At 41.2% G+C, this 26,926-nt stretch overlaps 1 protein-coding gene across 2 annotated transcripts in view; it reads right to left on the bottom strand.

Annotated features, from left to right (window-relative positions):
* Positions 1-26,926, bottom strand: part of LOC105201419 (rho GTPase-activating protein 20) — a 222,250-nt gene that overhangs the window by 133,449 nt on the left and 61,875 nt on the right. For both annotated transcript variants that reach the window (XM_026137835.2, XM_011169422.3), the window contains exons 6-7: positions 15,357-15,402; positions 13,891-14,063 (exon numbers count right to left, since the gene is read on the bottom strand). In XM_026137835.2, the coding sequence (XP_025993620.1) occupies positions 13,891-14,063; positions 15,357-15,402 (219 nt within the window). The remainder of the gene's footprint in view (positions 1-13,890; positions 14,064-15,356; positions 15,403-26,926) is intronic.

The raw sequence follows: 26,926 nt of genomic DNA, 5'->3' as shown, positions 1-26,926 counted from the left end.
TATTCGCTCTACGTCGATAGCTCGATTTCACTATGGGCGGCTCGCGTCAAATTAACCGGTTAGAGCGGAAACGCCTCGGGCGAACGGGAAACGAAATTCGAAAGTAACAAGTACAACGAACCCGATATATGCGATTGTTTGCGTAAGCTCATCTACGCATAAGTCATCCTGACGAAATTGGCGGCGATAAATGGGCGGAGGAAAGAAGAAAGTTTTTCTCTCTCTCTCTCTCTCTCTCTCTCGCTGTCCGTGATAATTGTAAGGGGATATTTCTGGCATGCGCTTCTAGGCAGACATAAATATACTAGATAGGTCTTCGAAGCGAAATGTAATTGGATTGAGGAAGAGAAAAGGAAGGGGGAGACTCGTTGCGAAAACTGGGCAGATATGCGCTCCGCTACAAAAGGGTACTTTTATACTGAGATATTTTATAATACTAATCGTAAATGGACCTGGAAATTACCTTCGCAATGTGGAAATCCGCGAGGATTCAACCGGTTTCAAAGCTCTTCGCGTCTCGGCGCTGATATTCAGACGAGAGAGTCCAGCGGGCGCGCAGATCGAGCGCGTCGCGTCGGCGGGCTCGTGAATTTCCCCGATTAGCGCATTGCCGTGGCTAATTAACGGCGGAGCGTTTCTTGCTGCGCATCTGAGAATGATCTGACAACTGGTCTGCGAGACTGGTCCGTAAATATACCACGCTCGGAGACTCGAGCCGAGAGCATTTTCGTATTTGACGAACGGCACCGCCGTGATTTCTATTTATTACATATACGGTGTCTAGTTCGATAAACTCGAGCGAGCAAATAACGTGACGTTCAAGGAGGGTGAGCAGCGCGGTCTACTTGATAAGAATTATTTTCGCGCGCGACGCAGATGGGACACGAACGTTTCGCGATTGGCGGCACGTGTGCACACTCCCGTACGCGTACGACGCATCGTCGCGAAACGTTTTTCTTGTTCTCGCGTGCTCGATTGCGATGCTCGATATCTAATAAATAAGCAAACGGTAGAAAAAAAAATAAAAAAAAGAAGAACGAAACTTTATGCGGTATCGGACTGCTGTAACAAACACTTTCGAACCCGTTTATTACCAGGTGCGCACGCGACTTTAATGGGTGAGAGTCGTTCTCGGATAGATCTATTTGCTCGCGTTTAATTTCTCTCATTGCTATATTTAATGGAGTATCTAGTACTTAATGCGGTCACGCGACTATTAATTTTATTTGCTCAATGTTTGAAAGTTTAACGGCGCACAACTGTAAAATGAAATTGAGACGCTTAGCCTTTCGCTGCTTAGAAATGGTCTCATTATCTCGATCTATTGAATTCTATTGAGTTCTTTTGCAAATATCATTATAGCTCTTTCAATTGCAGAAGAGAAAATCGTAATTAATATTATATAATCGTTCAGTTTAATATTATCAGCAATCAAACTAGAAGTATATCTGTTCGTTAAATTGTGGCAGTTTCGAGGCGCATAATATTAACAATTTCAGCAGTTTAAGAAATGTTTTTCAAAATGACATTAAAAAAATAAACGACAGTGGCCATTTTCACGACACAATGTGAACCAAGCGTAAGCGAGGCCTCTAATTAAATTTTTATTTTCGGCATCTTGCTTTTACACCAAGTCCTCAATCTGGATGTTCGTCGAAAACTAGAGAACGCGAAAGAAGTATTCAAGGCGGACCGCGTACACGATGCCAGGGTTGAAAGGTCTCGTCCGTGCCGATAACTAGGACGTGTACACACTGTAAAGCTACAAAGGCACCGGGAGTACCCTACGGTATCGAAAGTCCATTATTTCGCTGCATGCGCTTTTTTCGCGGCTGTCCGTCGATTAGCGAGTGTTGCCGGCGTAAATGTGCAGGCTTCGGCGGGGTAAACAGACGGCGGAAGATAAATGATCGCGGCGGCGAGGCCAAGTTAAATTGCATAAGAGCGTGATTAGCCTCGATTCCAGGTTGGCGAGCAGCACGTCCGGCCGGGCGCGATCGACGCAATAAAATATATAAGCAGCTGAAAAAAATCCAAGGTCCCCGCGATCCTATTGTTCGCCACGGCGGCGGCGTCCTTATTAGCCATCTCGGCCGGGGGACGGCCGGCGGCGCCTCGTGTGATCCTGTTTGCTACGAGAAAGAATCTCAACTGTGCCTTGGCAGCGATAACCTGAACCGTCCAATTAGTAATAATTACTCGTCGTCCACGTGGCGAAACGACGGCTAAATACGCGCCGCGCGCCGCTCTCTTTCTCCTTCTCTCTCTCTCTCTCTCTCTTTCTCTCTCTCTCTCTCTCTCTCTTTCTCTCGGCTTCCGTCGCGCCGCCGCGCCGCGTCGCGTCGCGTCGCGTCGCAGGTGTCACGCGATAAATTAACATCGCGACGATAATCGTCAGTCTCATTCGCTTTACTTTCGTTGGATCGTGCAAGCGAAGCCGGCCCGGTCGGCCAAACGATTTCCATCCGAGGACGTCCATTATCGGTCCCGGAATAATCGCCGATAAATTTCCGTCGTGTCACGGTTAACCGCGAACGCGCCCACGTCCTCACGATCGCGATCGGCCAATCAGCACGCGGCGATTAACTCGCGGATTAAGCGTTATCGCCTGTGATTAGCGTGGATCTCGTTTAAACCAAACATCGCGTATCCTAGATTCACGATGTTTTATTGACTGGATTTAAAACGTTTGCGCTTAATTATTGAAGTAGAAAAATACAAATCCGCAAATTCATTGCTTTTTTTTTCAAGAAAACCACGCAAATAAATTAGAATTCTAAACACTCATTTCTGACATAAAATAGATAAATAAATTTGTTTATTCTAAAAATGCGATATATACATTTAGATTTCTCATCTTAACAGATATGATGATTAAGAAAATACATAGGGTAAATTGGGGTATTATGGCCATACGGAAAAGGTAGCCATAGTCTGTAATTTCTCTCATAAGGGCATTTTTATAAGCATTCTGAAAGATAATCAATATTTACAGTAATTTATATGCGTACACTATTCAAAATAATTTTATTCTGAATATTATATAATACTTTTACTTTTGACTACCTGCAAAGTTTTACATGTGTCCTGTAAAAACTGCTGTAACGTCAAATAAATTACAGTTAAGTTACCATAATCAACGTTACGTATATACTAAAGGAATCAAGATTGTAACATTATAATTTGTACTTTTATTTTCGTTATTTATTTAAATACACTATGATCATCTTTTTTTTTATAATTCGGGCAAGATGGCCCACTTTATCTTTTCATACATTATTTTTTTTTTTTAATTATAGAAATCGTTTCGTTTCCTTACTTTATATATATATATATATATATATATATATATATATATATATATGACGTAGTTATAATTTTAATATTTCAATAGTAATATATAAATTGAAATTTGATATTGCAATAATAATACAATTTTATAATTTTTTTAAAGTAAGGAAACGAAACGATTTCTATAATATATATATATATATTTTTTTTTTCTCTCTTTAAATTCGATAGTATTATTAACTTTAAGATTTAGTGAAGTAACATATCAAATATTATTAAAAAACAATAAAAATAGAAATTTTTGCATTTAAAAAAAATTATGGCCATCTTACCCGAGTTTACCCTATACAATTTAAAAGTATGATACTGTCCAGTAGTAAAAGTCAAGTTCTCATGTTATAATTAATGAAAAGTTCACCGGATATCTTTATGACGTCTTTTATCTTTTTTATCACGGTGCAAACCGTGAAATACAATTTGATTTCACGTTGTGCACATGAAGCCGTATAAAATCGCTAGTTTAATTAAATGCTTTTGGTGCGAGGATATTACGCGATAATTTGGTTCTGCTCGGTAAAATGCTTCAGCGGGATCATAACGAGGATTTATGGGTGGACGCGACGTAGCGCGACGTTTCGTCGGACGCAATTTGCGGTTACGGAAATTTCCGTGTCGCGCGTAAATAACTTGGACGGCAGATAACGAATTTGATCCTGTGCATTTCATTTGCGCGGCTTTATTTATTGTAATAGGAACCCGAGCGCGGGAACGGAGACGATTATTAGATCGGCCATGTAATTATGCGCGTGTTAAAATTTATGAGAGACATCGAGCTAGGCGATCGTGCGTTATCATCGGCGTTTATCGAAGATTCATCTCGTCCGGACTGCCGCGCCGTCGTGATACTACGTCAGAACTCGAGTGTCGAGGATGCAATAATTTAACAACAAAAATGATCAAAGATGCGACAAAGGCCGCGTCATTAATAGTCGGCTAGAAATTTTCATTTCGCCAGACTTTATTCCACGTTAATGGAGTCTATTTAGCAAGCCTGGCGATAAAAGATTGGCACACGGGACAAATAATCGAGGTTCGATATTTTTCGAAGCAACCTGACGAATAAATTGCACCGTATTGTTTTGCCGGAGACTATCGATTGTGGGGGACGCATAGAGGAAGAGAATTTTTCTTCGCATCGCTCGCGCATTAAACGTGCAATTACACGCGGGTGTATGAAAATTACTCGCGACAGAGGCACCGGTTGTAAAAACCTCTCCGGCGCAATTATCGGACGCTCGCGTATCGGAAGAATGCGGCGAGCAATTGGGCTTGGTTCGATGCGCGAAGCGGTACTAATAAGGACACTGGAATGCAAAAGCGCGCGGCGCAATAATCGACGGTTTAACTACTACCTGGATTAGTGGCATAATTCGGGGTCAAGCCGAGGAGGCGATTCTCTCGCGTTTGCGCGCGCCCGGACCGTACAGGCTAACGTCGAAACGACTAACGGCCGGCGCGAGAACATATTTCTCTTAAGGCAGGCACCTTGCCCAATCGGTACTTAATCCAGCGACAATGGCTCGTTACGTGACGCCGTGACATTTTTCGTGCCACTTTTCCGCGAACGCGCCGCGTTGAGTTTCGGCGCGCAGAGTCGCGCGGGATCGATTATTATCGTCGCCGCGAATGGTCATCCGGGACAAGCGCTTAATACTAATTACAGGATTCCCCGAGCAATTATTTTGTTATTCCGAGGCTGTCGCAGGGGTCGCGATCACCTTTATGGTAATCGTTAGCGCGTTAAACGCCACGCACGGGCCTCGGAATGCATTCATCGCGAGAGCATAATACACGATATTTGCGTGAGCTTCTCATTACGGCTAGGAGATAGCTTTGTTATTATTGCAAATTAATCTCTCGGGCGTAATTGGGCGAAGAAAACCATGGAGCAGCCTGTAAAAAAATACCGTACAACAATTCTCGCAACGTTCACCTGCCGAACGTTCACCTGCCGTTCCATCTCTCGTTACCAGAAACGTCTCGCACGCAATTCCTTATATAACTCGTACTTTAGGTGTACGACTTGCATGATCCACTGTGCCATTTGTAATTTAATTTATATCGACGAAAAATATATTAAAAATAAATGAAAAACAATGACATTATTGAGTAGACCTATTTATATAAATTTATGTAATGTTTTTCTTTGCCTGGACGCACGCAAACCTCAAGTTATGCAAATTCTTCCCAAGTACACGTCTTGGCTCGCCGACTCTCGTTAGGGACGAGAATACAAATCTCCCGGTTTTTCATCTCTTCTCGTAAGAGAGGGGGAAAAAGAATTCGTTTTTATCTTTCCGATATAAGGTAAAACAAAAACAAAAAAAAAAGACAAAAATACTTGTGTTACGGACGATCTCGATACGCGATAAGGTTTTACGTGAGGATGCGGATCGATTAAGCCACGTTCATGCTGCAGCCACTTGCGCGGCCGCAAACTATGACTAATAGCTTTCGTTGCGTTATTTATGGCGAAGCGGCGATTACTTCCTATGCGCCGGCACGATCGAGAAATGTCTGCGGCTTTCGCGATCGATCGATCGTGGCGAAACGACTTCTTTCCAGTCTTCAGCACCTGAAGAGGTCGTCCATCATCACCTCCGTGATGATAGAAGTCAATGGGCTAATAGACGTGTCACTAGACCACACAAGTGGTACATTCGTCTTTCATCTCGCACTAGAATCAATGGCTTCGCTTTGAATCCCGGAAATTGTCGCTATCGCAAAGTTCTTTTCCAAGCGTTTTATTCTCAATAAAAAGTTGCGCAACAGAATCAATCGAAGAATATAGAGAAACTACCTCTCTTCTTTTTCAAACTTTAAACAATTACTTTAATGGAGAATTCAAGATTAATTTTATTAAATTTTATATTGTTTTAGATCGTGATTTATTTTGATTGATCAAGTTTTTAAAAGGGCTCCGCGAAAATTAACGTAATGCTACGCTGAGAAAAAAAATTTATTCGAACACTTGGAATGAAATGTTTATTTACGGTATATAAATATTTATTCAATAAAAAAATATAATAGTTAAATTATGTTAGCGATTCTTGCACTAAACAAATATTTATTTACATTTAATAAATATTTTCATTTGCAAATATTCAAAACAAACGTTTATTAAAAAGAAAAATAATTTTTTCTCACCTACGTAAGCTTTTGAATTTAACCGTCTTGTCAAAAGTAAATTTTCTATTTAAAAAGTCAACCTGATTTCGAAATGACGTTCCTTGATTTACGACCACTGGAATGTATATTAATGCATTTATATAAACTATTTGACTATGATTAATACTGAAACCGTCACGTTAATCCAGTTTTTAAGTACGGACGGTGTCCAGGTAGAAGATGGCAGGGCGGTAAATTTGTATGCAAAGTCGTAAGTTTGTAAATTGAACGCGTGTAATAAGTCTGTGGCACGTTATTCCTCGCGGGTCGCGATTAATTGCCGAGCTTCTCGCGAAGAGGCATTTCGCAACGACAAAGTTAGACCGCATCGCGTGTCGCGTAGTGAGCTCGGCTGACTTATAAGATGCGCGCATCCTCGATTCGATCGAGGTTAGACACGATACCGCGAATTGAACGCGAGAGTGAACGTCGAAAAAAAAAACAGAGAGAAAGAGAGAGAGGGGGAGAGAGAGAGAAAAGACACCGAGAAGAAGAGGAGAGACCTTTGAAGTGCGCTGCATCGCTGCGGGTCTTCTCTTCGCCGTGTGTGTCTCTTCGGCTCGTTTCTTCCCTTCATCTCCTTCCACTTAAATCTCTTCTTCATCGTGCGCGCGAGAGATTCACGATTCCTCGAATTCGAAAAACTGGTTCCGCAACTCTTTGCGATTCAACGAAGCACAGTCCGATGAGTGGCGAACATTTGTTGCCGCTCCGTCATCCGTTACGGATCAAATTGATGAAGATTGATTGCCGAAGATTGTTGATTGTTTTAATGCGTGCGGAATGTCGCGTGTGTTATGGAGGTAAAACGAACTTGATGTCTCGATTACTTATTAACGGGCTTAAAAAGTTTCCGTTTAATTAAACGGAGAGACATATATGTCGTGCTTATTACATAAAATATAAAACAAAAACGACATTGGCAAACAACCAGGAAAGACTCGTAAGTATGCAAATAAAAACGACAGGATTCCGACGCGTTTCGCTCCTGATTCGTGGTATATCTGCTTTACATGAAAATTGCTCGTTTGCAATTGAATGATGATTTTCCCGTAAAACAGAAAAGAAAAGAAAAGAAAAAAAAAACCTTATGAATTGCCGTTTACGTTTATTTTGCGATCCTGCCGAGAGCGGACGGTCGGGATTGCGTTTTAATTAGTTGTAAACGCGAGCGCTCGCACGTTTATTCGCGCCGCAACGAATGCGCGTTGCGTTATTCGTCGTCGGCTGCGTAATCGCGGCGGCTCTGCGGTTCGCTGCGACAAACCAGATTCTTCACGGTTAACTTGCAGATCGCGGCGGCCGGTTTTCACTGTTGACACTATCACACGCTGCGCGCGTCTCTCTTTCGAGACGAGAGAGGCGTACGTAGGTTGGTTACGCTATACGTCTATTATACTGCCGTGGACTTATCGCACGTCAAATCGTCTTATCGATGCCCGAGCGAGTCGCCGGGATCTCTCCAACTCTCGGTACAAGGGAGAGAATGTTGCCCGCGCTGCCGTCAAATAAATGACTCTGTGTGCAAGTTCCTCGTGTATCTGCCAATTATCCCCCCTCCCCCCTTACTCCATTACCCGTGGAATTAATTGATAGGGCGATCATATCGCCGTTTTATCGTCGACGGAATGGATGCCGCGCCCTTATTTTCTTACTTAATTATTTTCAACTTCGCTCGGCGTGCAGACGTAGCGAAAAACCGATGTCAACGATAATTGGTCAATGCGAGAAAATTTCCCTCGAGACCCGACTTTGCGTATTCCTTTTACGCATGTTTTATATATATGACAAGTAATTGCGATATTCACGATGACATGGTTATTCCGTGGAACTTGAGACTCGAAATATCGTAATTAATTAATTGAAAAACGTTGTGATGGGGAATCTTGTATCAAGATCTTGTATCGAGATCGTCTGGCAGCGTTTCGAGGAATGATATTCCGCATATCGACAAATTCTGAGGATACTTTCGTTAATTTCACAGACCTGCGGGTACACAAACATTTTTCAATTTATTCAGTTTTTCTATGGACAAATCGTGTGCTTCAATTGCACGTGGTTTTTCAAGAAGACGAAATCTTTAATATTTATAGAAACCTTTCCGTCTGTAAAGATTAAATTGCGCGGATCCAGAATATTTCCGAGTGGAAATTTCCTCGCAAGGTCCACGCGTACACACACGCGTTTTAAGAATGATTGATTGATTGATTGCGCATTTATTACTGTCCTAGGGCCAGCCCTCTAAGGACAAACAATTAGCAATTTGTACAGGTGAGAAGATGGTGAGATTGAATAAAGATAACAAAATAAATTACAAATAGAAAAGAAAAAAGAAATAAAGAAAAAAAAAGAAAAAATATATATATATATAATACAATAATAAAAGAATGATAAGATGACAGGAGGAGCGAAAGAGAGGGGATAAGATCAGAGATATTTTGGGATCGATAATTGCCCTGCAATGGCACGCACGTACGAATACATGTAATTCGCGTACGCACGCTGCTGAGCCAGGGATTTGACCGCGAGGAAAGGGCAAAGTTCGACCTGTCGACTTGCATCAGATTGCCGCGGCGCGATGATCATCGATGACGACGCGAGGTCATTCATCATCCCCGTGACACGACGTACAGAATCACGGCCTATTGCGCGTACACAGGCGCATATATAGTATATATTGCGCGAACCGAGGAAACCGTTACCAACGCTTAGCACATTCAACCTTCTCGGACTTGCGTCGCAAATCTCGCGGCACATGCATAGTTTACGGTTAACTGAAGTTCACGTACGTCTCTGCGTCCCACGCGACGAAACGTTCATTTAAATATTAACTTACCACCCTGCGGGGCTGCCTTCTCTCGCTATAAAATTTTGGTTCGGTCAAACGTAGGACATTATAATTATCGGCCAATTAAAACGAGAATTTTCAATTCTGGACACTTCCGAGTGCACAGAGAAATAAATTAAGTCAGCCAGACAACAAAATTGAGAAGTACAGAAGAACGTAGGAAAGATAAAATCTAGCGGCTGTCGCTGCGCGCCGATTTATGGAGAGCGGTGAAACAATAATCCCATTCTACTCCGTTTCTTCATCAAGGATGAAATTAATCACAGCGAGTAGACAGATACATTGTTATACGAAACGATAAATTGTCAAATGTAATATTTACAAATAAACGTAGGCGTAGAGAATTTTTCCGGCAATTTATTCTGGAAACTTGCAATTTTTTAGTTTTCAATTGAAAATTTGACCAATATTTTATTTAATCGCAAAAAATTTTGGTATAATTAACATAATTAAAACAATATAATTGAAACGTGCTCGTGATTTTAAATATGCGACTGTAATTCATAAGAGCAACGTATAATAATAAATAATATAAAATAATAAAAAAGTTCATGACAATTCTAACAATTAAAACCGCATAGAAAAAAATTATTATTAAATCAACAATTCATCGTTTCATATATAAGCAACAATATAAAATCTTCTTGGTAAAATTTATAATCTTAAACAGACATAATTTTGCTTACATAAAGAAAATTCTTTTCTTCGTGTAAGCAAATTATGTCTATTTGAGATTATAAATTCTACCAGGAAAATTTTACATTTTTGCTTATATATGAAACAATGAATTGTTGATTTGATACTATTTTTTTTTCTGTGTGCATTTACAAAATTTTTATAATATCAGAAAGCTTTCTTAATAGCTTTTATCTTTCAATCGGTCATGTAAAAAGGTTTCCCATCGACCGTAAAAATCTAGGGCAACAGAATGAGAAGATTGAAAAATCAATTTGGACTTTAAGGCACTCGGAACATGCTCTTAAGGCTACTTCTCTAGTAAAATTATCTCTCCTTTACTTCCCCTCGGCGAAGCATATATTACCGCGGTAGGACGAGTGCACCTCGTAAATCACTCGTCGTTCTGCAACTCGCCAAAGTACAAAAGAGAAACAATGACTCGTTCTGCAAGAGTCACACACACACACACACACACACACACACACGCGCGCGCGCGCGCGCGCGCATAGGGTGCGTATGGAGTACTACCGTAACCGTGTCTGTGTGAATAACGACGCATTTGTGCTACATTTCTAAAACCGATATTTAAATTCATTTATGCCTGTAGGAAAATATCGTCTCACGTACAGTAGGCATAGAGTTTAAAAAAAGAGAAAGTCTAAATACAGTTATGAGGACATTATGCATGTTTGCGCTATCTCATTTGAAAGAAATTATATACGCTTCGCTTCTCTCGTTTAATCAAAATATTAATTAATTCAATACTTGTATTAATTACCTCAATATTTTTAAAGTTTGTGAAATTTAATAAGATGCGATGATACGTCGTGAAGAAATTTATTAATATAATTTACTTAACCATCTGAGAAGAGTGATAATTTACTTAACCATCTGAGAAGAGTGAGAGAGAGAGAGAGAGAGAAATTATCGCGCAAGGTGGTCGCGAACGTTTAGTGGGTCACGAAAAGAAAAACATTTTTCCGGAAAGTATTTCAAACAGTCGAGTCGGGCGCGCATGATTTATGTATTACATAGCGGATAGCTGTAATAAGCCGGCACATCGTTTCGCGCGTAGGTGCCCGGGAGATCAAGATCAGCGTTTCGTAACGACGTACCGCAATTTCTTACGTATACCTGCCGCTATTCCCCAGACTCCGCGACGATATAAGTAAATAACGTATCAGCGTGATGGCATAAACCTCATATACCCGTACCACAAACGGATACCGCGGACCGTTTGCCGGACACCCACGTGTAACAGGGCATCTCGTAATCTGTCGGACGCGCGGCGTAGGCAGGACACTACTGGTAGTCTGCCGCGTCGCGATTACAGGTGCAGAAATGATCAGGTGAAATTTCGCAGTTAACATTCTCCGCAAATCTGATAACGTAACGTGCCATCGAACGTTTCGCGTTCTAATCGCAAGCGTTTCTCGCTTTAATGACGCGACCTCGCGCGAATATACGTCGAATAATCGCAAATGCGCGAGGCGCATGAGGCTCGTTTGCACAAGGATTTCACAAGTCCGCAAAATCTATTTGCTAAGCCGTGAAGCGAGAGTAAGCAGATAATAAGCAAACCGGTATATCCTATTATCAATAATTGCAAAACTTCGTTATGAGGCAATTAAAAGGCTTAGCTGGCGCGGTGTAAAGCGCGGCGCTTGAGGTTACTGGATTTCAAATTTAGATAACAATGTGCCCAATAACGAAAGCGTATTTGCCGACACTTATCAACGTCGTGTACGCATTAGAGGTGGGTAAGTGCGCGCAAGGTTCTTCTACGCGTACCTGCGTGACTTACAAGACCCGAGTCTATATTTCAACGGGTGTTAAAGTCGCGGCCGCCGCCGATTCCATCGGTGCTGTGCACTGGACCTCCGATCATTACGCCCGTTATAAGCTGTCACATAGCTCATCCCACGCATTCTTACCGATGTATAGCGAGCGTTTCGAATTTCTATTTCTTTTTCTTTTCTATATTGCAATCAACCTGCCTATTGGGAGAATTAACTTGAACCAATTCTCTTTTGCCAATGGGCAAAGAGAGAGAGAGAGAGAGAGAGAGAGAGAGAGCGTGTGTGTGTGTGTGTGTACACGTGCATACACAGTAAAAAATAAAATGCTAATTTTAACATTTTTTTGCATGTCCCAGAAAGTCCACTCTAAATTTTAATTTAAAATAACTCTTATTTAATACTTTACATTTATTTATGTTAAATGTGATGTACATATAAATTATGTTACATGTAAATTATTTAAAAACTACATGAAAAAGTAGTTACAATAACTCATAGGAAATGTAACTCAGAAATGAAATATTATTTTACTTTTAGCAAGAGCACTTTTAACATTCTACAAGACGTTAAAATAAATCTTCAAATAATCATGTTAAATTAACTTTGAGATGTGTCGATTATTTGAAATAATTGTGTTAAAAATACGCAAAATAATATTCCATTTCTAAGAGACGTACACACAGTGTTAATTTATAAAAGTTGACATAAACGTAACACATGAAAATGTTATAAAAATAATAACATATCAGTAATATGTTAATTTTACATTGAAGTAATAATCAAAACGTGGTAACACGCGAAAATTTTAACATATGGACTCACAATTTTTTACTGTGCACATAAAAATGAATACACAAAGTCTTCTAAGAAGATTTGATATTCTTGCTTATATACAAAACAATAAAAATTATTGATTTGATACTAATTCTCTTCCATGTATATAAAGTTCTCTCTCTTTGTCGGATCAACTGGTTTTGATCATCCTTTTTACGAATTGCGAATTGATTCTTACATTCATGCTCAAATTTCGTTGATAAAAAAAAATAATAAAATGAAACAAACTGCATTGTGAAGTAATCGGGGAACGTATTGTAAAGCGATCGAGGAAGTGAACAGCACTCGTTGCGAGCTCGCATTTAAAATTTCGAAAGGTTAAAGAGAAGATGATGCTCTCGCGTGCACCGTTGCGTCAGCGACGCGAGATAAGACTTTCACTGAAGAGTCAAGTGTCCAGAAGTGAGAATACGAAACTCGCGATAGCTTTTACGATCGTCTCACGAGAACTCGATTTCCGGTGTTGCTTCGGTCTCTCGCGGGAGATCCGCGTCAGTCGCAATTTAATTCATGGGTTCTTCTAAGGAAGAAGGGACATTCGGCATTTGAAAGACTCGCGAAACAAATTAATGTAATCAGACTTAATGACGGCACGATTAATTAGACGACGTATCTCCTCTCGAGAGAGGGGAATTCCACCTTTCTCCCGTGAGATTCATTTCACTATTCTCAACCGGCCCTCCCCTCCCCTCACCCCCTCTCTCTCTCTTCCACGATCTTTTCTTCGGCGCATACTTTCTTGTGGCGTATAATACTTCAGTCGCGCGGTATCCGAGATTGAGACTAAAACCGAAAGCAATGCTTGCAATTACCATTTACGAGGCTGAATCTTTATTAGTCAAACGTAATCGTAGGCGTACATTACAGGACGAAGTGAAAGACGCGTGGTATCGATTAAGCCAGCAATAGCGACGTGATTTACAATGCTATAGGCGCGGTGAGCGCGGATAAAATCAATCTTCCCTCAGATCCCCTTTGATATTTTATAAATGCAAAAGAACTAAAGCAAACTGAAGCTTTTAATAATCCCCTTGAGAAAATATTTCTTTTTTTTAGATTAAAAGAAATTCGACATTAAAATCGCACGCGAAGGTTGGTTTCGAGCATTGTTATCAACGTTTCTACGTATCCATGAATCAATCTGAATGTCGAAATACGTCGAAAGATAAGACAAAAACGTTGTATAGATAAGGTGCGATGAAACAGACTCACCGGTAGGAGAAGCAAGGACAAAGGCGAGTGCCTCGCGGCCGCCTGCCGAAGAGTGAGAAAGTGCAGTAGAGGGTTTTCGGTTGCCCTCAGCTCGTCCAGGGTCCTCCTAGCCTCGCTGTACTTCTCCAAGTATTCCCAGTAAGAGTTCCAAAACGGACCGGGGAATAAGTCACCTGTTGACAGCGTACACCGCCATAATTAAAATCCGTCCGTGTGCAGCGCGGCGGCGCGCGGCGCACGGAAAAGTACCGAATTCCGTTATTAAATTACACGAGGCCATCTTTTCGCCAGCCAGTAAAATAATTGCGCTTGTCATATCACCCGGCGGAAGGTTTTACGTTCTCCGCCGTAATTAACAGCGCCGTCCGAGGCGCGCATAAACGCGACGCGGTAAACGCCGAGCGGAAAATAAAATAGTGTGTCGCGTGCAGCGAAGTAAACCGTGGCACTGAAAGAGGAAATTAAAATCGAATCGGAATTATTAACACATGCCTCCATTTTGTTCCGTCCGCTTTTCGTCGACGAAGATGCGCGCGCCACGTCGGCTTTCTCTTTCCGTTTCTTTCTTTTTCCTCTCCCGCCCCCCCCCCGCATTGGAAAATGATTTATCTATTGAATTAACATTTTTGCGTTCCGTTTCCCGCCGTGTAATTCGCAGATTCAACGCCCCGCGAGTTTACACAGTAGTCCATAGGTCTCCCCCCGATGTGCATTCGCGCCACGAATTGACATCGCGCAATTACACCCTCGGGACGGCTGTAAAAGAAAAAAAAAAAAAATGCGAACTCGCGCGCGCGTGAGTCACGGCCGGGCGGGCGTGAAAAAATGCGCGCGGTATCGTGTTTCGAGATAACGCTCGAACGGCAGGAATAAATTCCCTTCACGGTGCACACGAGCCGCGATGGTGCCGATTTACGATTCGCCGTCGCCGTCGTCGTCGTCCCGCACGATAAAGGACAGGCCGATCGTATTAATGTAAATTCGAAATGGCCGGTGATAGTCATTTCACGGTAATAGCGGCGGCAGCCGAAGCGCGCGAGCCAATCGAGCCAACGTGTACCATTCGACTCGCCTAATGCACAAAGCATGGCAAATGTTGAACGAGGGGTACCGCTTAATTAGCGCGTCTTTTTAAGACCGGCGCAACCGCCCCCCTGTCGATTCGCTCTCGCCTATCGCGCGCGATTATCGCGAAATGCGAAGGAGAAAAAAAGGGACCGGGAGAAAGAAACGGAAGGAGACGAGATTCTCGACGCGCGCGCGCGCGCGCGCATGCTCGCCCTTGATAAGTTCCACTTTACCAGTTTCCTAAGATCCGCAGAGCCGAGAATTACTACTTGCCCCGGCCCGCTCTCTCGCGGGGCATAATAAACTCGTTAAGATCGCTTGGCACCGTAATCGATAATCGCGCAACGATTAGCTAAGAAGCTCCGCATACGTGCATACCGTCGTACGCGTATACTCACTCGACTTGAAGGCACCACCGTCCCAATTCTCGAGTGCCCCGCGGATCTGAAAGGAAGCAAAAAGGGCACGGTAGAATTGGCTTTTAAAATACAATGACCAACATACGCGAGGGAGATAGAACGGGGGAGGGAGGGAGAGAGGGAGAGAAGGAGGGGTGAACAGGAAGGATCATGTATAATGTATGAAGAGAGATGACTTGAGTTCGAGGCGCGATATACGCGCTCCGCGCTCCTTTCCGATTCATTATTTTCGATCTGTCACTTCCATCACTTGTCACTTAATCCAAAGCCTTTATAGCTTTATACACTTTATGTTATTGTAAGAATACTTATTGTAAGAATACTTTCGCGCGTTTGTGCCGACTCAATGATCGCCGCTGAATCGATTTACTACGCTCGTGAAATTATTTGGAATTACTTAATTTAAATTAAATTTATTATTATAAGACATTATATTTAATTGAAATATAATTAATACAGTTTTACTATTACCTTTGCGTATCATTAACTACAAGTTAAGCGTTAATATCTATAATCAATTAAATACGATTGACAAGATTCGCTGTAAACTATAAATGCATTTGATCGCGTTAGCCGTAATCGATGCGTTTCTTCAGTGACGTGCCTTTCCTTTAGAACAGTGGACAGAAAATACGAAAACTATTTTATTACTGCAATCAATAAAATAAAGTTGTTACTTTAACGAGAAACGTAATTTTGTCTGAATATCTATTACGTTTTATCGAGCGTGATCATTTTCTCGACGGTTAGAGGCGGAAATAGTGATTTCGCTGACGGCGCGCACTCTCCAAGTATTCCGACCGATCGTGAGCAACATTTGTAGCCCGATGTCAAAGACCCTAAACGGTTCGAGGCCAGACCACGTCCTCGAGAGGAGCGTATATTTATCTGTTGACTTATGACGCAGCATTATGCCCAATCAGAACATCGTCCGAAGAAGCACATTCGATATGAATGAGCTTGGTAATCCTCGAGATTTCCATACACAAAGGCGGTCGGCAGGTCGTCGATAACGTTACGGTAGCTAGCAAAGCCGGTAATGTAAATTCCATCGGGCGGCACGGCGCGGCCCACATTCGCATAAGTCATTCTTAGGGCTTTAATATTAATCGCCTTATGATACAGTTATAGACAAAGAGGGGAACGAGACTCCTTCGCGGCTTCTCGATATACGCGGATGCGTGACGCTCTCTTCGCGGGCGCGATAATAAAATGGAAATAAACCGGTCGGCGGAAAGAATAGCGCGATACATCTGGCACGTAGTAATTAATTTCGCTGTAATAAACGTGCCGCGCTTCGTGAAATTGTATTACACGGTTTTGGAGCAAGAAGCACCGCGCGCGAGCGCAGCGCAGCGCGGCGCAGCGCGGGAAGGATGAGCTCGTGGTTTTGCGTATGTGAGGTGTACGCAAAGGAGTGACGGACGGGATGCAGCGTTCCTCCAAGGCCCTTTAATGGCAAGGTCTTCCAGGCCACGCAGGCAGATGGAAATTATCGACGAGAGTCAATCAGCTTGCCTCCGAGCTACGAATACGTATCTATCGGAGGCACCGTGTAATCACAATAAAACTGCCGCCGCCGCGCGCCGTGTACGAGAGAGCTCAATTCCTAACAACCAATTTGTTCCGGTTTAATTGCTACGTCTCTACGTGTGCTATCACAGGAAAGCAGAGCTCTCCTGGCTTTAACGCAGCGGCCCCGGCCAACAATTATCGCGATAAATTGTGCGCCGATCTCGCGAGCGTACTTCAAATTTCAAAGGCACGTAGGCCACGTTCTCCTTGCACAATGCAAACTCGAGAACGAAGGTAAAGAGAATGCGAGGGAAGATCGAGAGTGCCTCTTTTCGCTCGAAATACCTCAACGCTGAATTGGGATACACGAGCGAGACGAGATACGCGCGTTTAACAGGCTTGACTAATGCTAATGTAAACTACTATGTGTAGAATTTCAAGCAATGTTCTAAATTTAAATTTTATCTCCTTTATTTTCAATTTGACATTATTACGTAAACTTTCCATGTGGAAGAATGTAGCGTTTACTGCACGTGAATAAATTACCTCGCGCACCTCGCGCAGCGACAAATGGGGATCGTTAGATTAATTAAAAAAGAACCGAACCTCTCCGATTAGAAGAGATCGGAACGTCGTTTGATACTGTCGATGGAATAGGTCAACGTTCCACTCTTATCCAAACCTGAAAGATTAGAAGAACGACGATGCGCGGAGCTATAAAACTAAGCGATAAGGTATGTGAATGAGGCAATTTCTGAAGGGAAGACCAGATCTTCCTTTCAGAGAAGACTTAGACTTCCCGGTAGGTAGAACTTCAAACTATTAACATCGTCTAACTCTAATCTTCTTCCAATTTGCCGTAATTAATAATTCTTTGTTACCGCAAAACTGATATAATCTTCACATACGTATGCAGTTCGTACACTGGGAAAAAGATTTATTTGAACGCTCGCAACAAAATATTTACTCCCGGTGCACAAATATTTATTCAATAAAAAAGAAATGACAGCAAAATTACATTAGTGATTCTTGTACTAAACAAATATTCATTTAACAAATTCTATATCTAACTCGATGTAGCAAGAACAAATCATAACAAGGAAAGATCAATTATAACGAACAGACAACCGATGTTACTTGTATGTAATTGATTTATTTAAATAAAGTTGGACGTTTCGGTTTAACTTAATCCTCAGCCAAATTATTAAATAATTCTCAAATTTTCTTTTAAATTTACTTGTACATTATTTAAGATTGTTAATTAAATATCAAACGTAATAAGCCACATCACAGATTCGATACATGTAACTTATTACGTTTGATATTTATAATAATTAACTGTCTTAAATGTTGTTTAAGTAAATTTAAAAATAAATTTGAGGATTGTCTCAAGTTTAAACTATCTTAAATAACGTAAAAAAAATTTTGGGAAATTGTTTAATAATTTAGCTGAAGAGGGTTAAGTTAAACCGAAACGTCCAACTGTATTTAAATAAATCAATTACTTACAAATAACATCGGTTGTCTGCTCGCTATACTTAATTGACCTTTTCTTGTTACAAAATATTTATTTACATTTAATAAATATCTTATTGCAAGTATTCAATTATATATTTAATAAAAAGAAAAATTAATTTCTTCGCATACGTAATTATACGTTTTTTTTCCTAAACCAAATGATTGCTTTATTTGACGGTCATTCGACGGTGCATTCATTAGCCATTGATAAAAAAAAACCGCATGTACGTTCTGCATAAAAACAGTGCACAAGACGAATAGAATGTCGCATTCTACGCAATGAATTTTTATCATATCGTCTCGTCCGACGGTATCACGCATTACGTATCGATAAGTCACTTGACTCGAATCGAAAAGAGAGATGATACCCGGCGTGAAATGAAAAAGGGAATGCGTGTATAGGCGCGATAGTGTGCGCGCATGTAGAAGCAGCGATACGTGCGCTGCATCGTCACGTCGTTCCCGGGCGTCACGATGCGATGCGTCGGCGTGTCGATGCGTTTCTTATTGTCAGATACGTATCTATGTTAAGCGCGCACGCACTGCGTGCCTCCATGCATTTATGCATCGCATTATACGCGCCGACCGACGATAGGATAGGTACAGGGTGACCCATTCGTTTTCGAGGCTGTCGAGAGTAGAGGAAGTGTGTCTATGTCTCGAGCGGTCATGAATTATGTATGCATGAGCGATCGGATATCGTCATGCCGCGTCATTTACTCTTAGCCGTGAATGGCGAGGAAAATAATTAATAAAATAATTATGTAGAACGCTCCGCGATCGCGCAGCCCCGATTACCGGCAATCGCGTTAAGTTCGACGTAAACGCCACCACGTTAAGTGTCGCGACCACGCACGAGGCGGCAGTCTGCTTATAAAGTCGCGTAAAATAACGATTAGGCGATCAAGTAAATTAATCGGCTGTGAAATTATTAATCAAACGAGCCCCTAGGGTGAGACACGCGTGGTATGCGTACGATTCAATCGCCATATTTCCTATACAGGGTGTACGCGCCACGATCCGCAATCTTGATTTCAACGACGGGACCTGAGACGAATGCGAAGATCGGGCTCTTCCCTAGCCAAGAAGACCTCGCGAAACCGCCTTATGTTGACACCTTCGAGTCACACGCACCGCGAACTGACTCGGAAAAATGAAACTGCTCCCAAAAGTGCAATCGCGAGACGCCGGAACACCGTGTATGAGCGATCAAAGGCGACAGCCGCGGCTCTTCTATCCCCTGAATAGTGATGGACGTTCGATTATCGACGATCTTGGCCGGCATGGATATTACGACGGACACCGTGGCCAATTTTTCGCTCGTGCTGCTTCTTTCCGTCGCGTCGCACGGATACGCAGATGCGCATTCCTCGGAGGCGGTTTTAATTATACGTCGCACGCGCATGCCCGTCCCTTCTTCGGCCCTGCCGCCCATCTAGGACGACGACGAGTATGCGAGCGGAGGGCGTACCCAAAAAAAGCAGGTTGAATTCCAGCGCGTTATTAGGGACCTACTATGCGTATATACGCATACGTTTATCCCATTATTATTTTATAGTCGCCAGAGCGATCGCTAATCTCGTATTCTTTTCTCTCTACTCCTTCCCCCCCCCCACCCACCTCACCTCTCTCCCTCTTTTTTTTCTCTTTTCTTCTTGAATGATTGACAATCAATAAACAAGATCGTACGACCTGCATCTGCAGCAGCGATGCCTTCTACATGTAGATTCGTCGGTTCTCCACACGCGACTCAAAGTTCTTTCGCGTTTACATTTATATTAATCGAGCATTTCATTCCAGTATTTCACCGGAGTAATTAATTAAACGCCGTATGCGCAATCAAGACGATAAACAGCTCTCGTCCCGTTACGGTACGACGAAAGAATAGTGAGCTATAATTAGGTTACGGTAAATCCAATCATTTTTGCCGCCTTTAGATGTCACTCTCCGCTAATAGAAAAGATATAACTTGTCGATCGCAACGTATTATTAATATTTAACGAACCGATCGAACGTGGTCATTTACCGAATGATACGACGTCGTAATTTCATGGAATCAAGTTTGTCAGGATACGGCGCTTTATAAGACACGTATATGTATAAATGTAATTGCAAGATGATTAAGATATAAAGTAAAAAAAATAAAGAGTCACGGTTTGGAGCATTTTTCGACGATTATTGAACGTAAATCTGTAGCTTGGTACTACAAGGGCCAATGACCGAGTTTTCAAATTATCTGAAATTTAAAATACAATAATAGTGGCTCTCATTTAGAGTTCATGAATGTGTATAACTCAAACTTGGCAATTTTGGACATTGACCCCTTTAGCACCAAGGTACAGAAATATCATTTGTATTAAAGATCTCGAAAGAAATTTTACTATTAGAAAATCATTGTGAAATCTTTATGAAATCCTTATACAGGATGAAATCATGTATGACTATCATAAAATTTGATGAAATCAGTACAAACTTTTCAATCAATTTTTCATGTTGTCTTTAAAAAAAAGTTATAAAAAATTTTTATGACCCTTTTATTAGAAAAATCATTTATCAATCATAATGAATCCCAATAAAGTGTTGAATTTATCTATTTTCCGAGTGGTTAGCCCTCGATTTAATTTTATTTGAAAGACATTAGCAAATAATGGTGTTTCTAGTCAAATAAAATCATTTTCAATCACAGGAAATCTAATTACATATGCAATCACGAAAAATTATTGTGCAATCAGATGCAATCACGTAATCTGTGGGACAACATTTTAGCTAGTGGTTACCCCCTCGTTATTTACCGTTGTCGCGATAAACAGAAGGCCATTTGTCATCGCTGCACGTGGCAGCCAATCCTCTCGAATCCATGACCCAGACTTGCAGACACCCACGTGCGCCGGATGTGCGCCTCCTTAACGCTTCACTGCCGAATTGAACAACGATTCTGAGCGACGACGCTCGTCTTCGTCATCCGCCATGTGGCATCGGAGAAAGTAGATTCGCGTCCATCGTAAAAAAAAGAGTCTCTTTCCGGCCGGCCGGGTGCCCGTCCCTTTCTGCACGACCGATCGGCGGCTTTTACTTGCGCTTTAATAATGTTGTAAGGCCGCCTCGCTCGATCTCGCCATCGAAGAGTCGCCCTTCTCTACCCGGCAGAGCCTGTCGAGAAGAGTGAGCCACGATGCGGAAAGCAACGGGAGAAAACGCGAATGATGATGCACGCATGACATATGTACCCGGAATGCAACACGACATGGGCGGCGGAAATCGTGTAGCATGAGAATGCTTGTGGCACTTCTTGAATTCATTACGAGAACCGATGCCACACTCGTAGGGAATAAATTCTTGCTCTATAAAATAAGTTAAAAAGTAAATCCAAATGCCTTCTCTCGTCTTTCCTGTTGCTTTTGGTCTTTAATTTCAATCTAAAGTTCTTTATTCTTCTGTGTTAAGAGCGATACGTCAATTTTTATCACATAAAATAACAAAAAAAAAGAATAATCTAATTTTTTTAATCGATCCTTTTTAAGCTCCAAACGCACTACTTTTCTTCTTCTGTGAAAGTGACTTTTCAAAGTAATTTAAATTGTTATAAATCATTAATAAAATAATTTAAATATATTACAAATGGATTGTAAAAGGTGATGTGTCATCGACTGCTCGTGAAAATTATTTGCAATCTTGTGTATTCCGCTAGCCCTACAAATATCGTTTCGCCGCCAATGCAACGCGAATTCCATATGGGATTATCGCGAGCGCAATGTTCGATCGCATACAATGGTAACATGGGCGTGTGCCAACCAATGCCAACGATAATGCTGACGATTAACCGTGACTGAGCTACTTCGTAGCAGTCGTATGAATTTTCATCAAAGCTGTATATGTATATCGGAAAATCCCCTGTTCGACAAACGTCTGGAAACGAAAACGTGGGATTCGCGAAACGAGATTGCACCGTAGAATCAAAAATCTACATACAAAACGCGCGATGATGTATGACACGATACATCATCGGTATCGAGAAATATCGCCGCGGAGAAACCGGAAGAGAAATTTGTGAGAAAGCAGAGATTTATAGATCCGGGATACAAGATCTCTTTAACGCTGCATCATTCGATAGAATCTTATACCTTCGCGGCGTATCGATAAATAAATTTTTGCCTAATGAAATTCTATTGTATCGCACGATCATAAATTTCAAGATTTCGAATTAGCAAATCTACATGCTCGGTGTACTATACAACGAAAGAAATGCCAATCACCGAGGGAATCGTGGTAGACCTGTCACGAAACGCTACAAAGCTAATATGTCACGAGAGCGGTCATTAGAGAGATCGTCTAGACTTCGTCTAGATCAGAGGATCAAAAAGAAGTCTCGTGCTTCCTCCTTCTCTTTTTTTTTCCTGCGCGAAATATGCGAGCGCGTGTATACCACGAAACGCACTTTCTCCTGTCTCAGGTTAAAGCGCGCCGCACCGGTGAGAACGTTTCATCGAGATTTCCTAGGGCGTTTGTCGAGAGATCGCGAATTTGATTAATGCACGGGATCGACCAGCGAGCACGTACAGTATTGTGCATTTAGCTAACGTAGAGCCTCGAGCGCAAAAAAAAATCAGCATGTAAAGAAAACGTTTTAAATTTTGATTATATTAGATAAACGATGCTTGACCGTGTTAAGAATAAAACTAATATAGAAAAATAAAGTAGTAAAATGTAAAACATTTGAAAAATAGAAAAAGTAAAATTAGGAAATTAAGCCAGTATAAATATAATTGTGCGAAAGACAGAAAATTATTCTATTTAATTATTATATAAATAGATATCTTTTGAATAATTTCTTCTGTGCCGAAAAAAAATTGCTAAAATCTCAGAGACGTTTAAAAAAAAAAAAAAAAAAAAAAAATGTGACAGTACATATCACTGGCAAGACGTCTCTTACAGACTGAGATTGCGTGTAAAGTTGCGTCCATTCGCGATGTGCGTATACGCTTGGGCGATTAGTCACGAGTGATCGCCTTATAAATTATCCACGTACAGCCATTACGCAGCGGCACACATGCCTCTCGTGAGAATTCTAATCCTTTGGTGGTCTCTAGCTCGTGAGCATCAGCGAGCTTTAAAATTGAATGCGTTCACCGGACGGAACGTGCGACGTATGAAAGACCGCGTATTGGACTAACTGTAACTAACTCGCTATGAAACATCGTCGGGCAGCTCTCTGTATCTTCATACAACGCCTTTCGAGACCAACTGTGCTTCGCTCTTTATAACGTGCATTTTGCGCCTTCGAGACGAAAAGACTTTTAAAATCATAATAATGGGACAAGACGGACTTTGAAGAATTTTACTAAGAGTTAATCAAGCTGTTTTATATTGTAGAACAATTAGAATTTACTAGAATTCGATAAAATTTTACTGAATTTCACTAAAAGTATTGCAAAATTCTTCAAAGTCCATGTTGTTCCATGACTGTTCTCTCTGTGCATCAGTGACGAAAATTGCAAAGATCTTATGATGCAAACGATCATAATAATTTATAAAAATTCTTGAACGTAAATTGCCCTTCTTTGTATCTCGAAGTATCAACAAAGTAATAATTAAAAAATTTTTCTATTAGGATTAAGCCGATTTATTCACTTGTGCAATTGCTAAAGAATAGTCGGATTTGACAATAAATAATATCTTAATCCGTTATATGGGATCGTGAAATAACAATTTCTCATCCTCCTTTTGTAAAGTCATCATCTAATAGCTTCTGAGAAAAGGAGGAACGTAGAATACAAAATAGCTCATTTTTCATTCCTCTCCAAGGTTTTGTCCTACAAACGATTAAAGCAAAGGAAGAAAAAAAGTTTGCGACCCGCAGAAATGATAAGGATGGTCCCATTAGCAATGGGACACGGACGAGTCGTCGAATAGGGACATTTATCATATTTTCGATACTGTCGTCGGATATTCTCTGTTAGCTCGGCAAGCGTCGTCCACGATGGCGAAGGCGCGTTAAAAATAAATGTCGTCGCTAAAAGGCGCGGCTCCAAGGTGCGATTAAGCCTTCCGGCGACGGATCTTTTTTATATCTCTTGCCCGGCTTCTTTCTACAGTTGCATTCCCAGCCGCTTCCTTATCCCCGTACTAAAAGCTCGCGCAGACTCGCGTTATGATACACATAATCTAACGAATGGAATTTCTTTGTCGGTGTGGCGACTAATAAACCAGACGGCCGCGGCCAGAGAATCGGATTATTAAACTTCTTGCCCCTCTGCCAAGATGACCAATGTGATGTATACTTTCGCATGATCTTTATGAGCTTACGACTGATAGAGAAACCGAGAAAATAATAATAAAAAGATTGTTATATTGTAAGGGGATTCATATTAAGCGTGCGTAATTTACGCGCCGCAGTACCGCGCGCGTTTGAAAGCGTCTTTACGGTCTGTCAAGCCAGCCAGCGGCGAGATAGTGTCGTTGCCAGTAAATAAGGAAACGACCGTAGCTCTTTGGACGTGCCGCTTTCAATCTACGTTAATTATTAGCAATTACATCGTTAACTCGGCATTGGCAAGATACAACCTAACGGCTAGAACAGACGGAAATCATCGAAGATTACTTTGCTTTCGTTTTGTTGCTCAGAAAGAAAGAGCCAAGTTACCCCTAAACTAAAATAGAGTAAAAAATCTGCTGTAAAAATAAAAGAGAGATATGCCTCTAAAATTTCAAGTTTTTTTTTCCTCTCATAAAATATTCCTACGCGAAATTTATTATGTTTCTAAAACTAAAACTAATTACGTCAAAAATGTAAAAAAAATGTAATATTTACGCGACTTTAACAATTTACTTAAAAAGTATAAATTGATATTTTGTAAAAGATCTGCTTTAAAAAATAAAAAAGAGATATGCCTGTAAAATTTGAAGTTTTTTTTTCCTCTCATAAAATATTCCTACGCGAAATTTATTATGTTTATAAAACTGAAACTAATTATGTCAAGATTGTAAAAAAATGCAATATTTAAGCAAATTTGACAGTTTACTTAAAAAGTATAAATTGACATCTTGCAACAGGCAAGTTGCCAAATTTAGGATTAAAGAGATTGCTGTCGTGCGTCACCTTCAGTAAATAGAAATTGAATTCTAAGAAATGCCTGTCCCCGTCTGTCTCCTGTATAAAAAAGATGAGATTCTAGACGATGAAATCGAAACCATTCCTGGCGATCCGGTATCCCCGTTCACTTTCTTGATAAACGCTACGACAATAATCATCCACTTTCTTAAGATACATCCAAGCCTTTTCCTCTTCTTGCATAGGTGTTCTACTTTCCACTGAGCTATATCTTTTTTCCCCACTGTAAACGGAAAATACGCAAAAAAAAACGAGATCAATTACAATAAGCACCGTCTTAATGTGAATAAAATTACACACGCTTGTAACTCGCAGTCTAGTCAATTTCTCAAAATCAAGTACGAATTACGACACAAATCGTTTTTGTACTTCGTAGTTAAAGCGGGCATGCAACGATCATTCGTTCTAATTAAAATCTAAACAGGTTGTGAATCAATAAAAAAAAAAAAAACTCGGTCAAAGTGCGACACTGACGAAAAGCAATCGCCGCGCGTTCTAATTCGTGGCGAACCGCCCATTCATCGCGTTCCAAAAACGAGAGTGAATCAAACGAGAGTGAATCGATTTCTCACCGCGACGAAATGGAGGTGCTTCCGGACAAATCGTCAGGTCGAAATTCGCTGAGGTTGATCAGTGACTGGAACGACTTGCTTCGCCTCTCCTCTCCTCGTCTCGTCTCGTCTCGTCTCGTCTCGTCTCGCCTTGTCTCACCACGTGTACGATTCCCCAAACATGCGAATCTGTCGGTCGGCTCTCACCGCAATCTTCCGACGACGACGGGCCGCAAGAAGAGCGATCCGGGCAAAACGCGTCATCGCGCTCGGTGTAAAACCGCCGGTTTCAGGTGCAGCTTTCACATTCTCGCGACTTCCCTGACCGACGGAGAGGAGGCATTGCCCCGCAGGTGCCGGTGGCCGTCCATCTTCCATCAACCAGCCCGACTCGACGCGACGGCATAACGCGCAAATTTTTCGTCCGTTATTTTATGAACTTTTAAACGTTCTCGGTTTTACCCAGCTTTCCACAGGACAGATGCAGTCCATTAAGTCTTTAATGGGTCTTAACTGCAATTTGTTTTGTTAAATAATCTCTAAGCCATTAATTCCCCTTTTTAATGCTTTCATTAAGAAAAAAAAAAACGATACGTTATATTTTTCACGTTATTTCAAATCTGAGAAAGAGAGAAAAGAGAAAATTCAAGTTTAAATATAGCTGTTATTTTTAACTTTCATCTGTCAGATAATGTAATAAAATGTCGCAAAAAGCTTTTAAATTGTTTAAAAATAAGAATACAAAAACTACGATTTAAAGGCACCCTCATTTTTCAAGCGAGATCAACGCAAAAATTGAACCGACATAAACTCAATAGACTGTTGACTCGCGCGTCACTGGTTTCACGGATGTGAGG

The sequence above is a fragment of the Solenopsis invicta genome, chromosome 11 (assembly GCF_016802725.1).
Source record: "Solenopsis invicta isolate M01_SB chromosome 11, UNIL_Sinv_3.0, whole genome shotgun sequence".
NCBI lineage: Eukaryota > Metazoa > Arthropoda > Insecta > Hymenoptera > Formicidae > Solenopsis > Solenopsis invicta.
The sequence above is the reverse complement of the archived record's forward strand: the minus strand, read 5'-3'. Positions and strand labels throughout refer to the sequence as shown.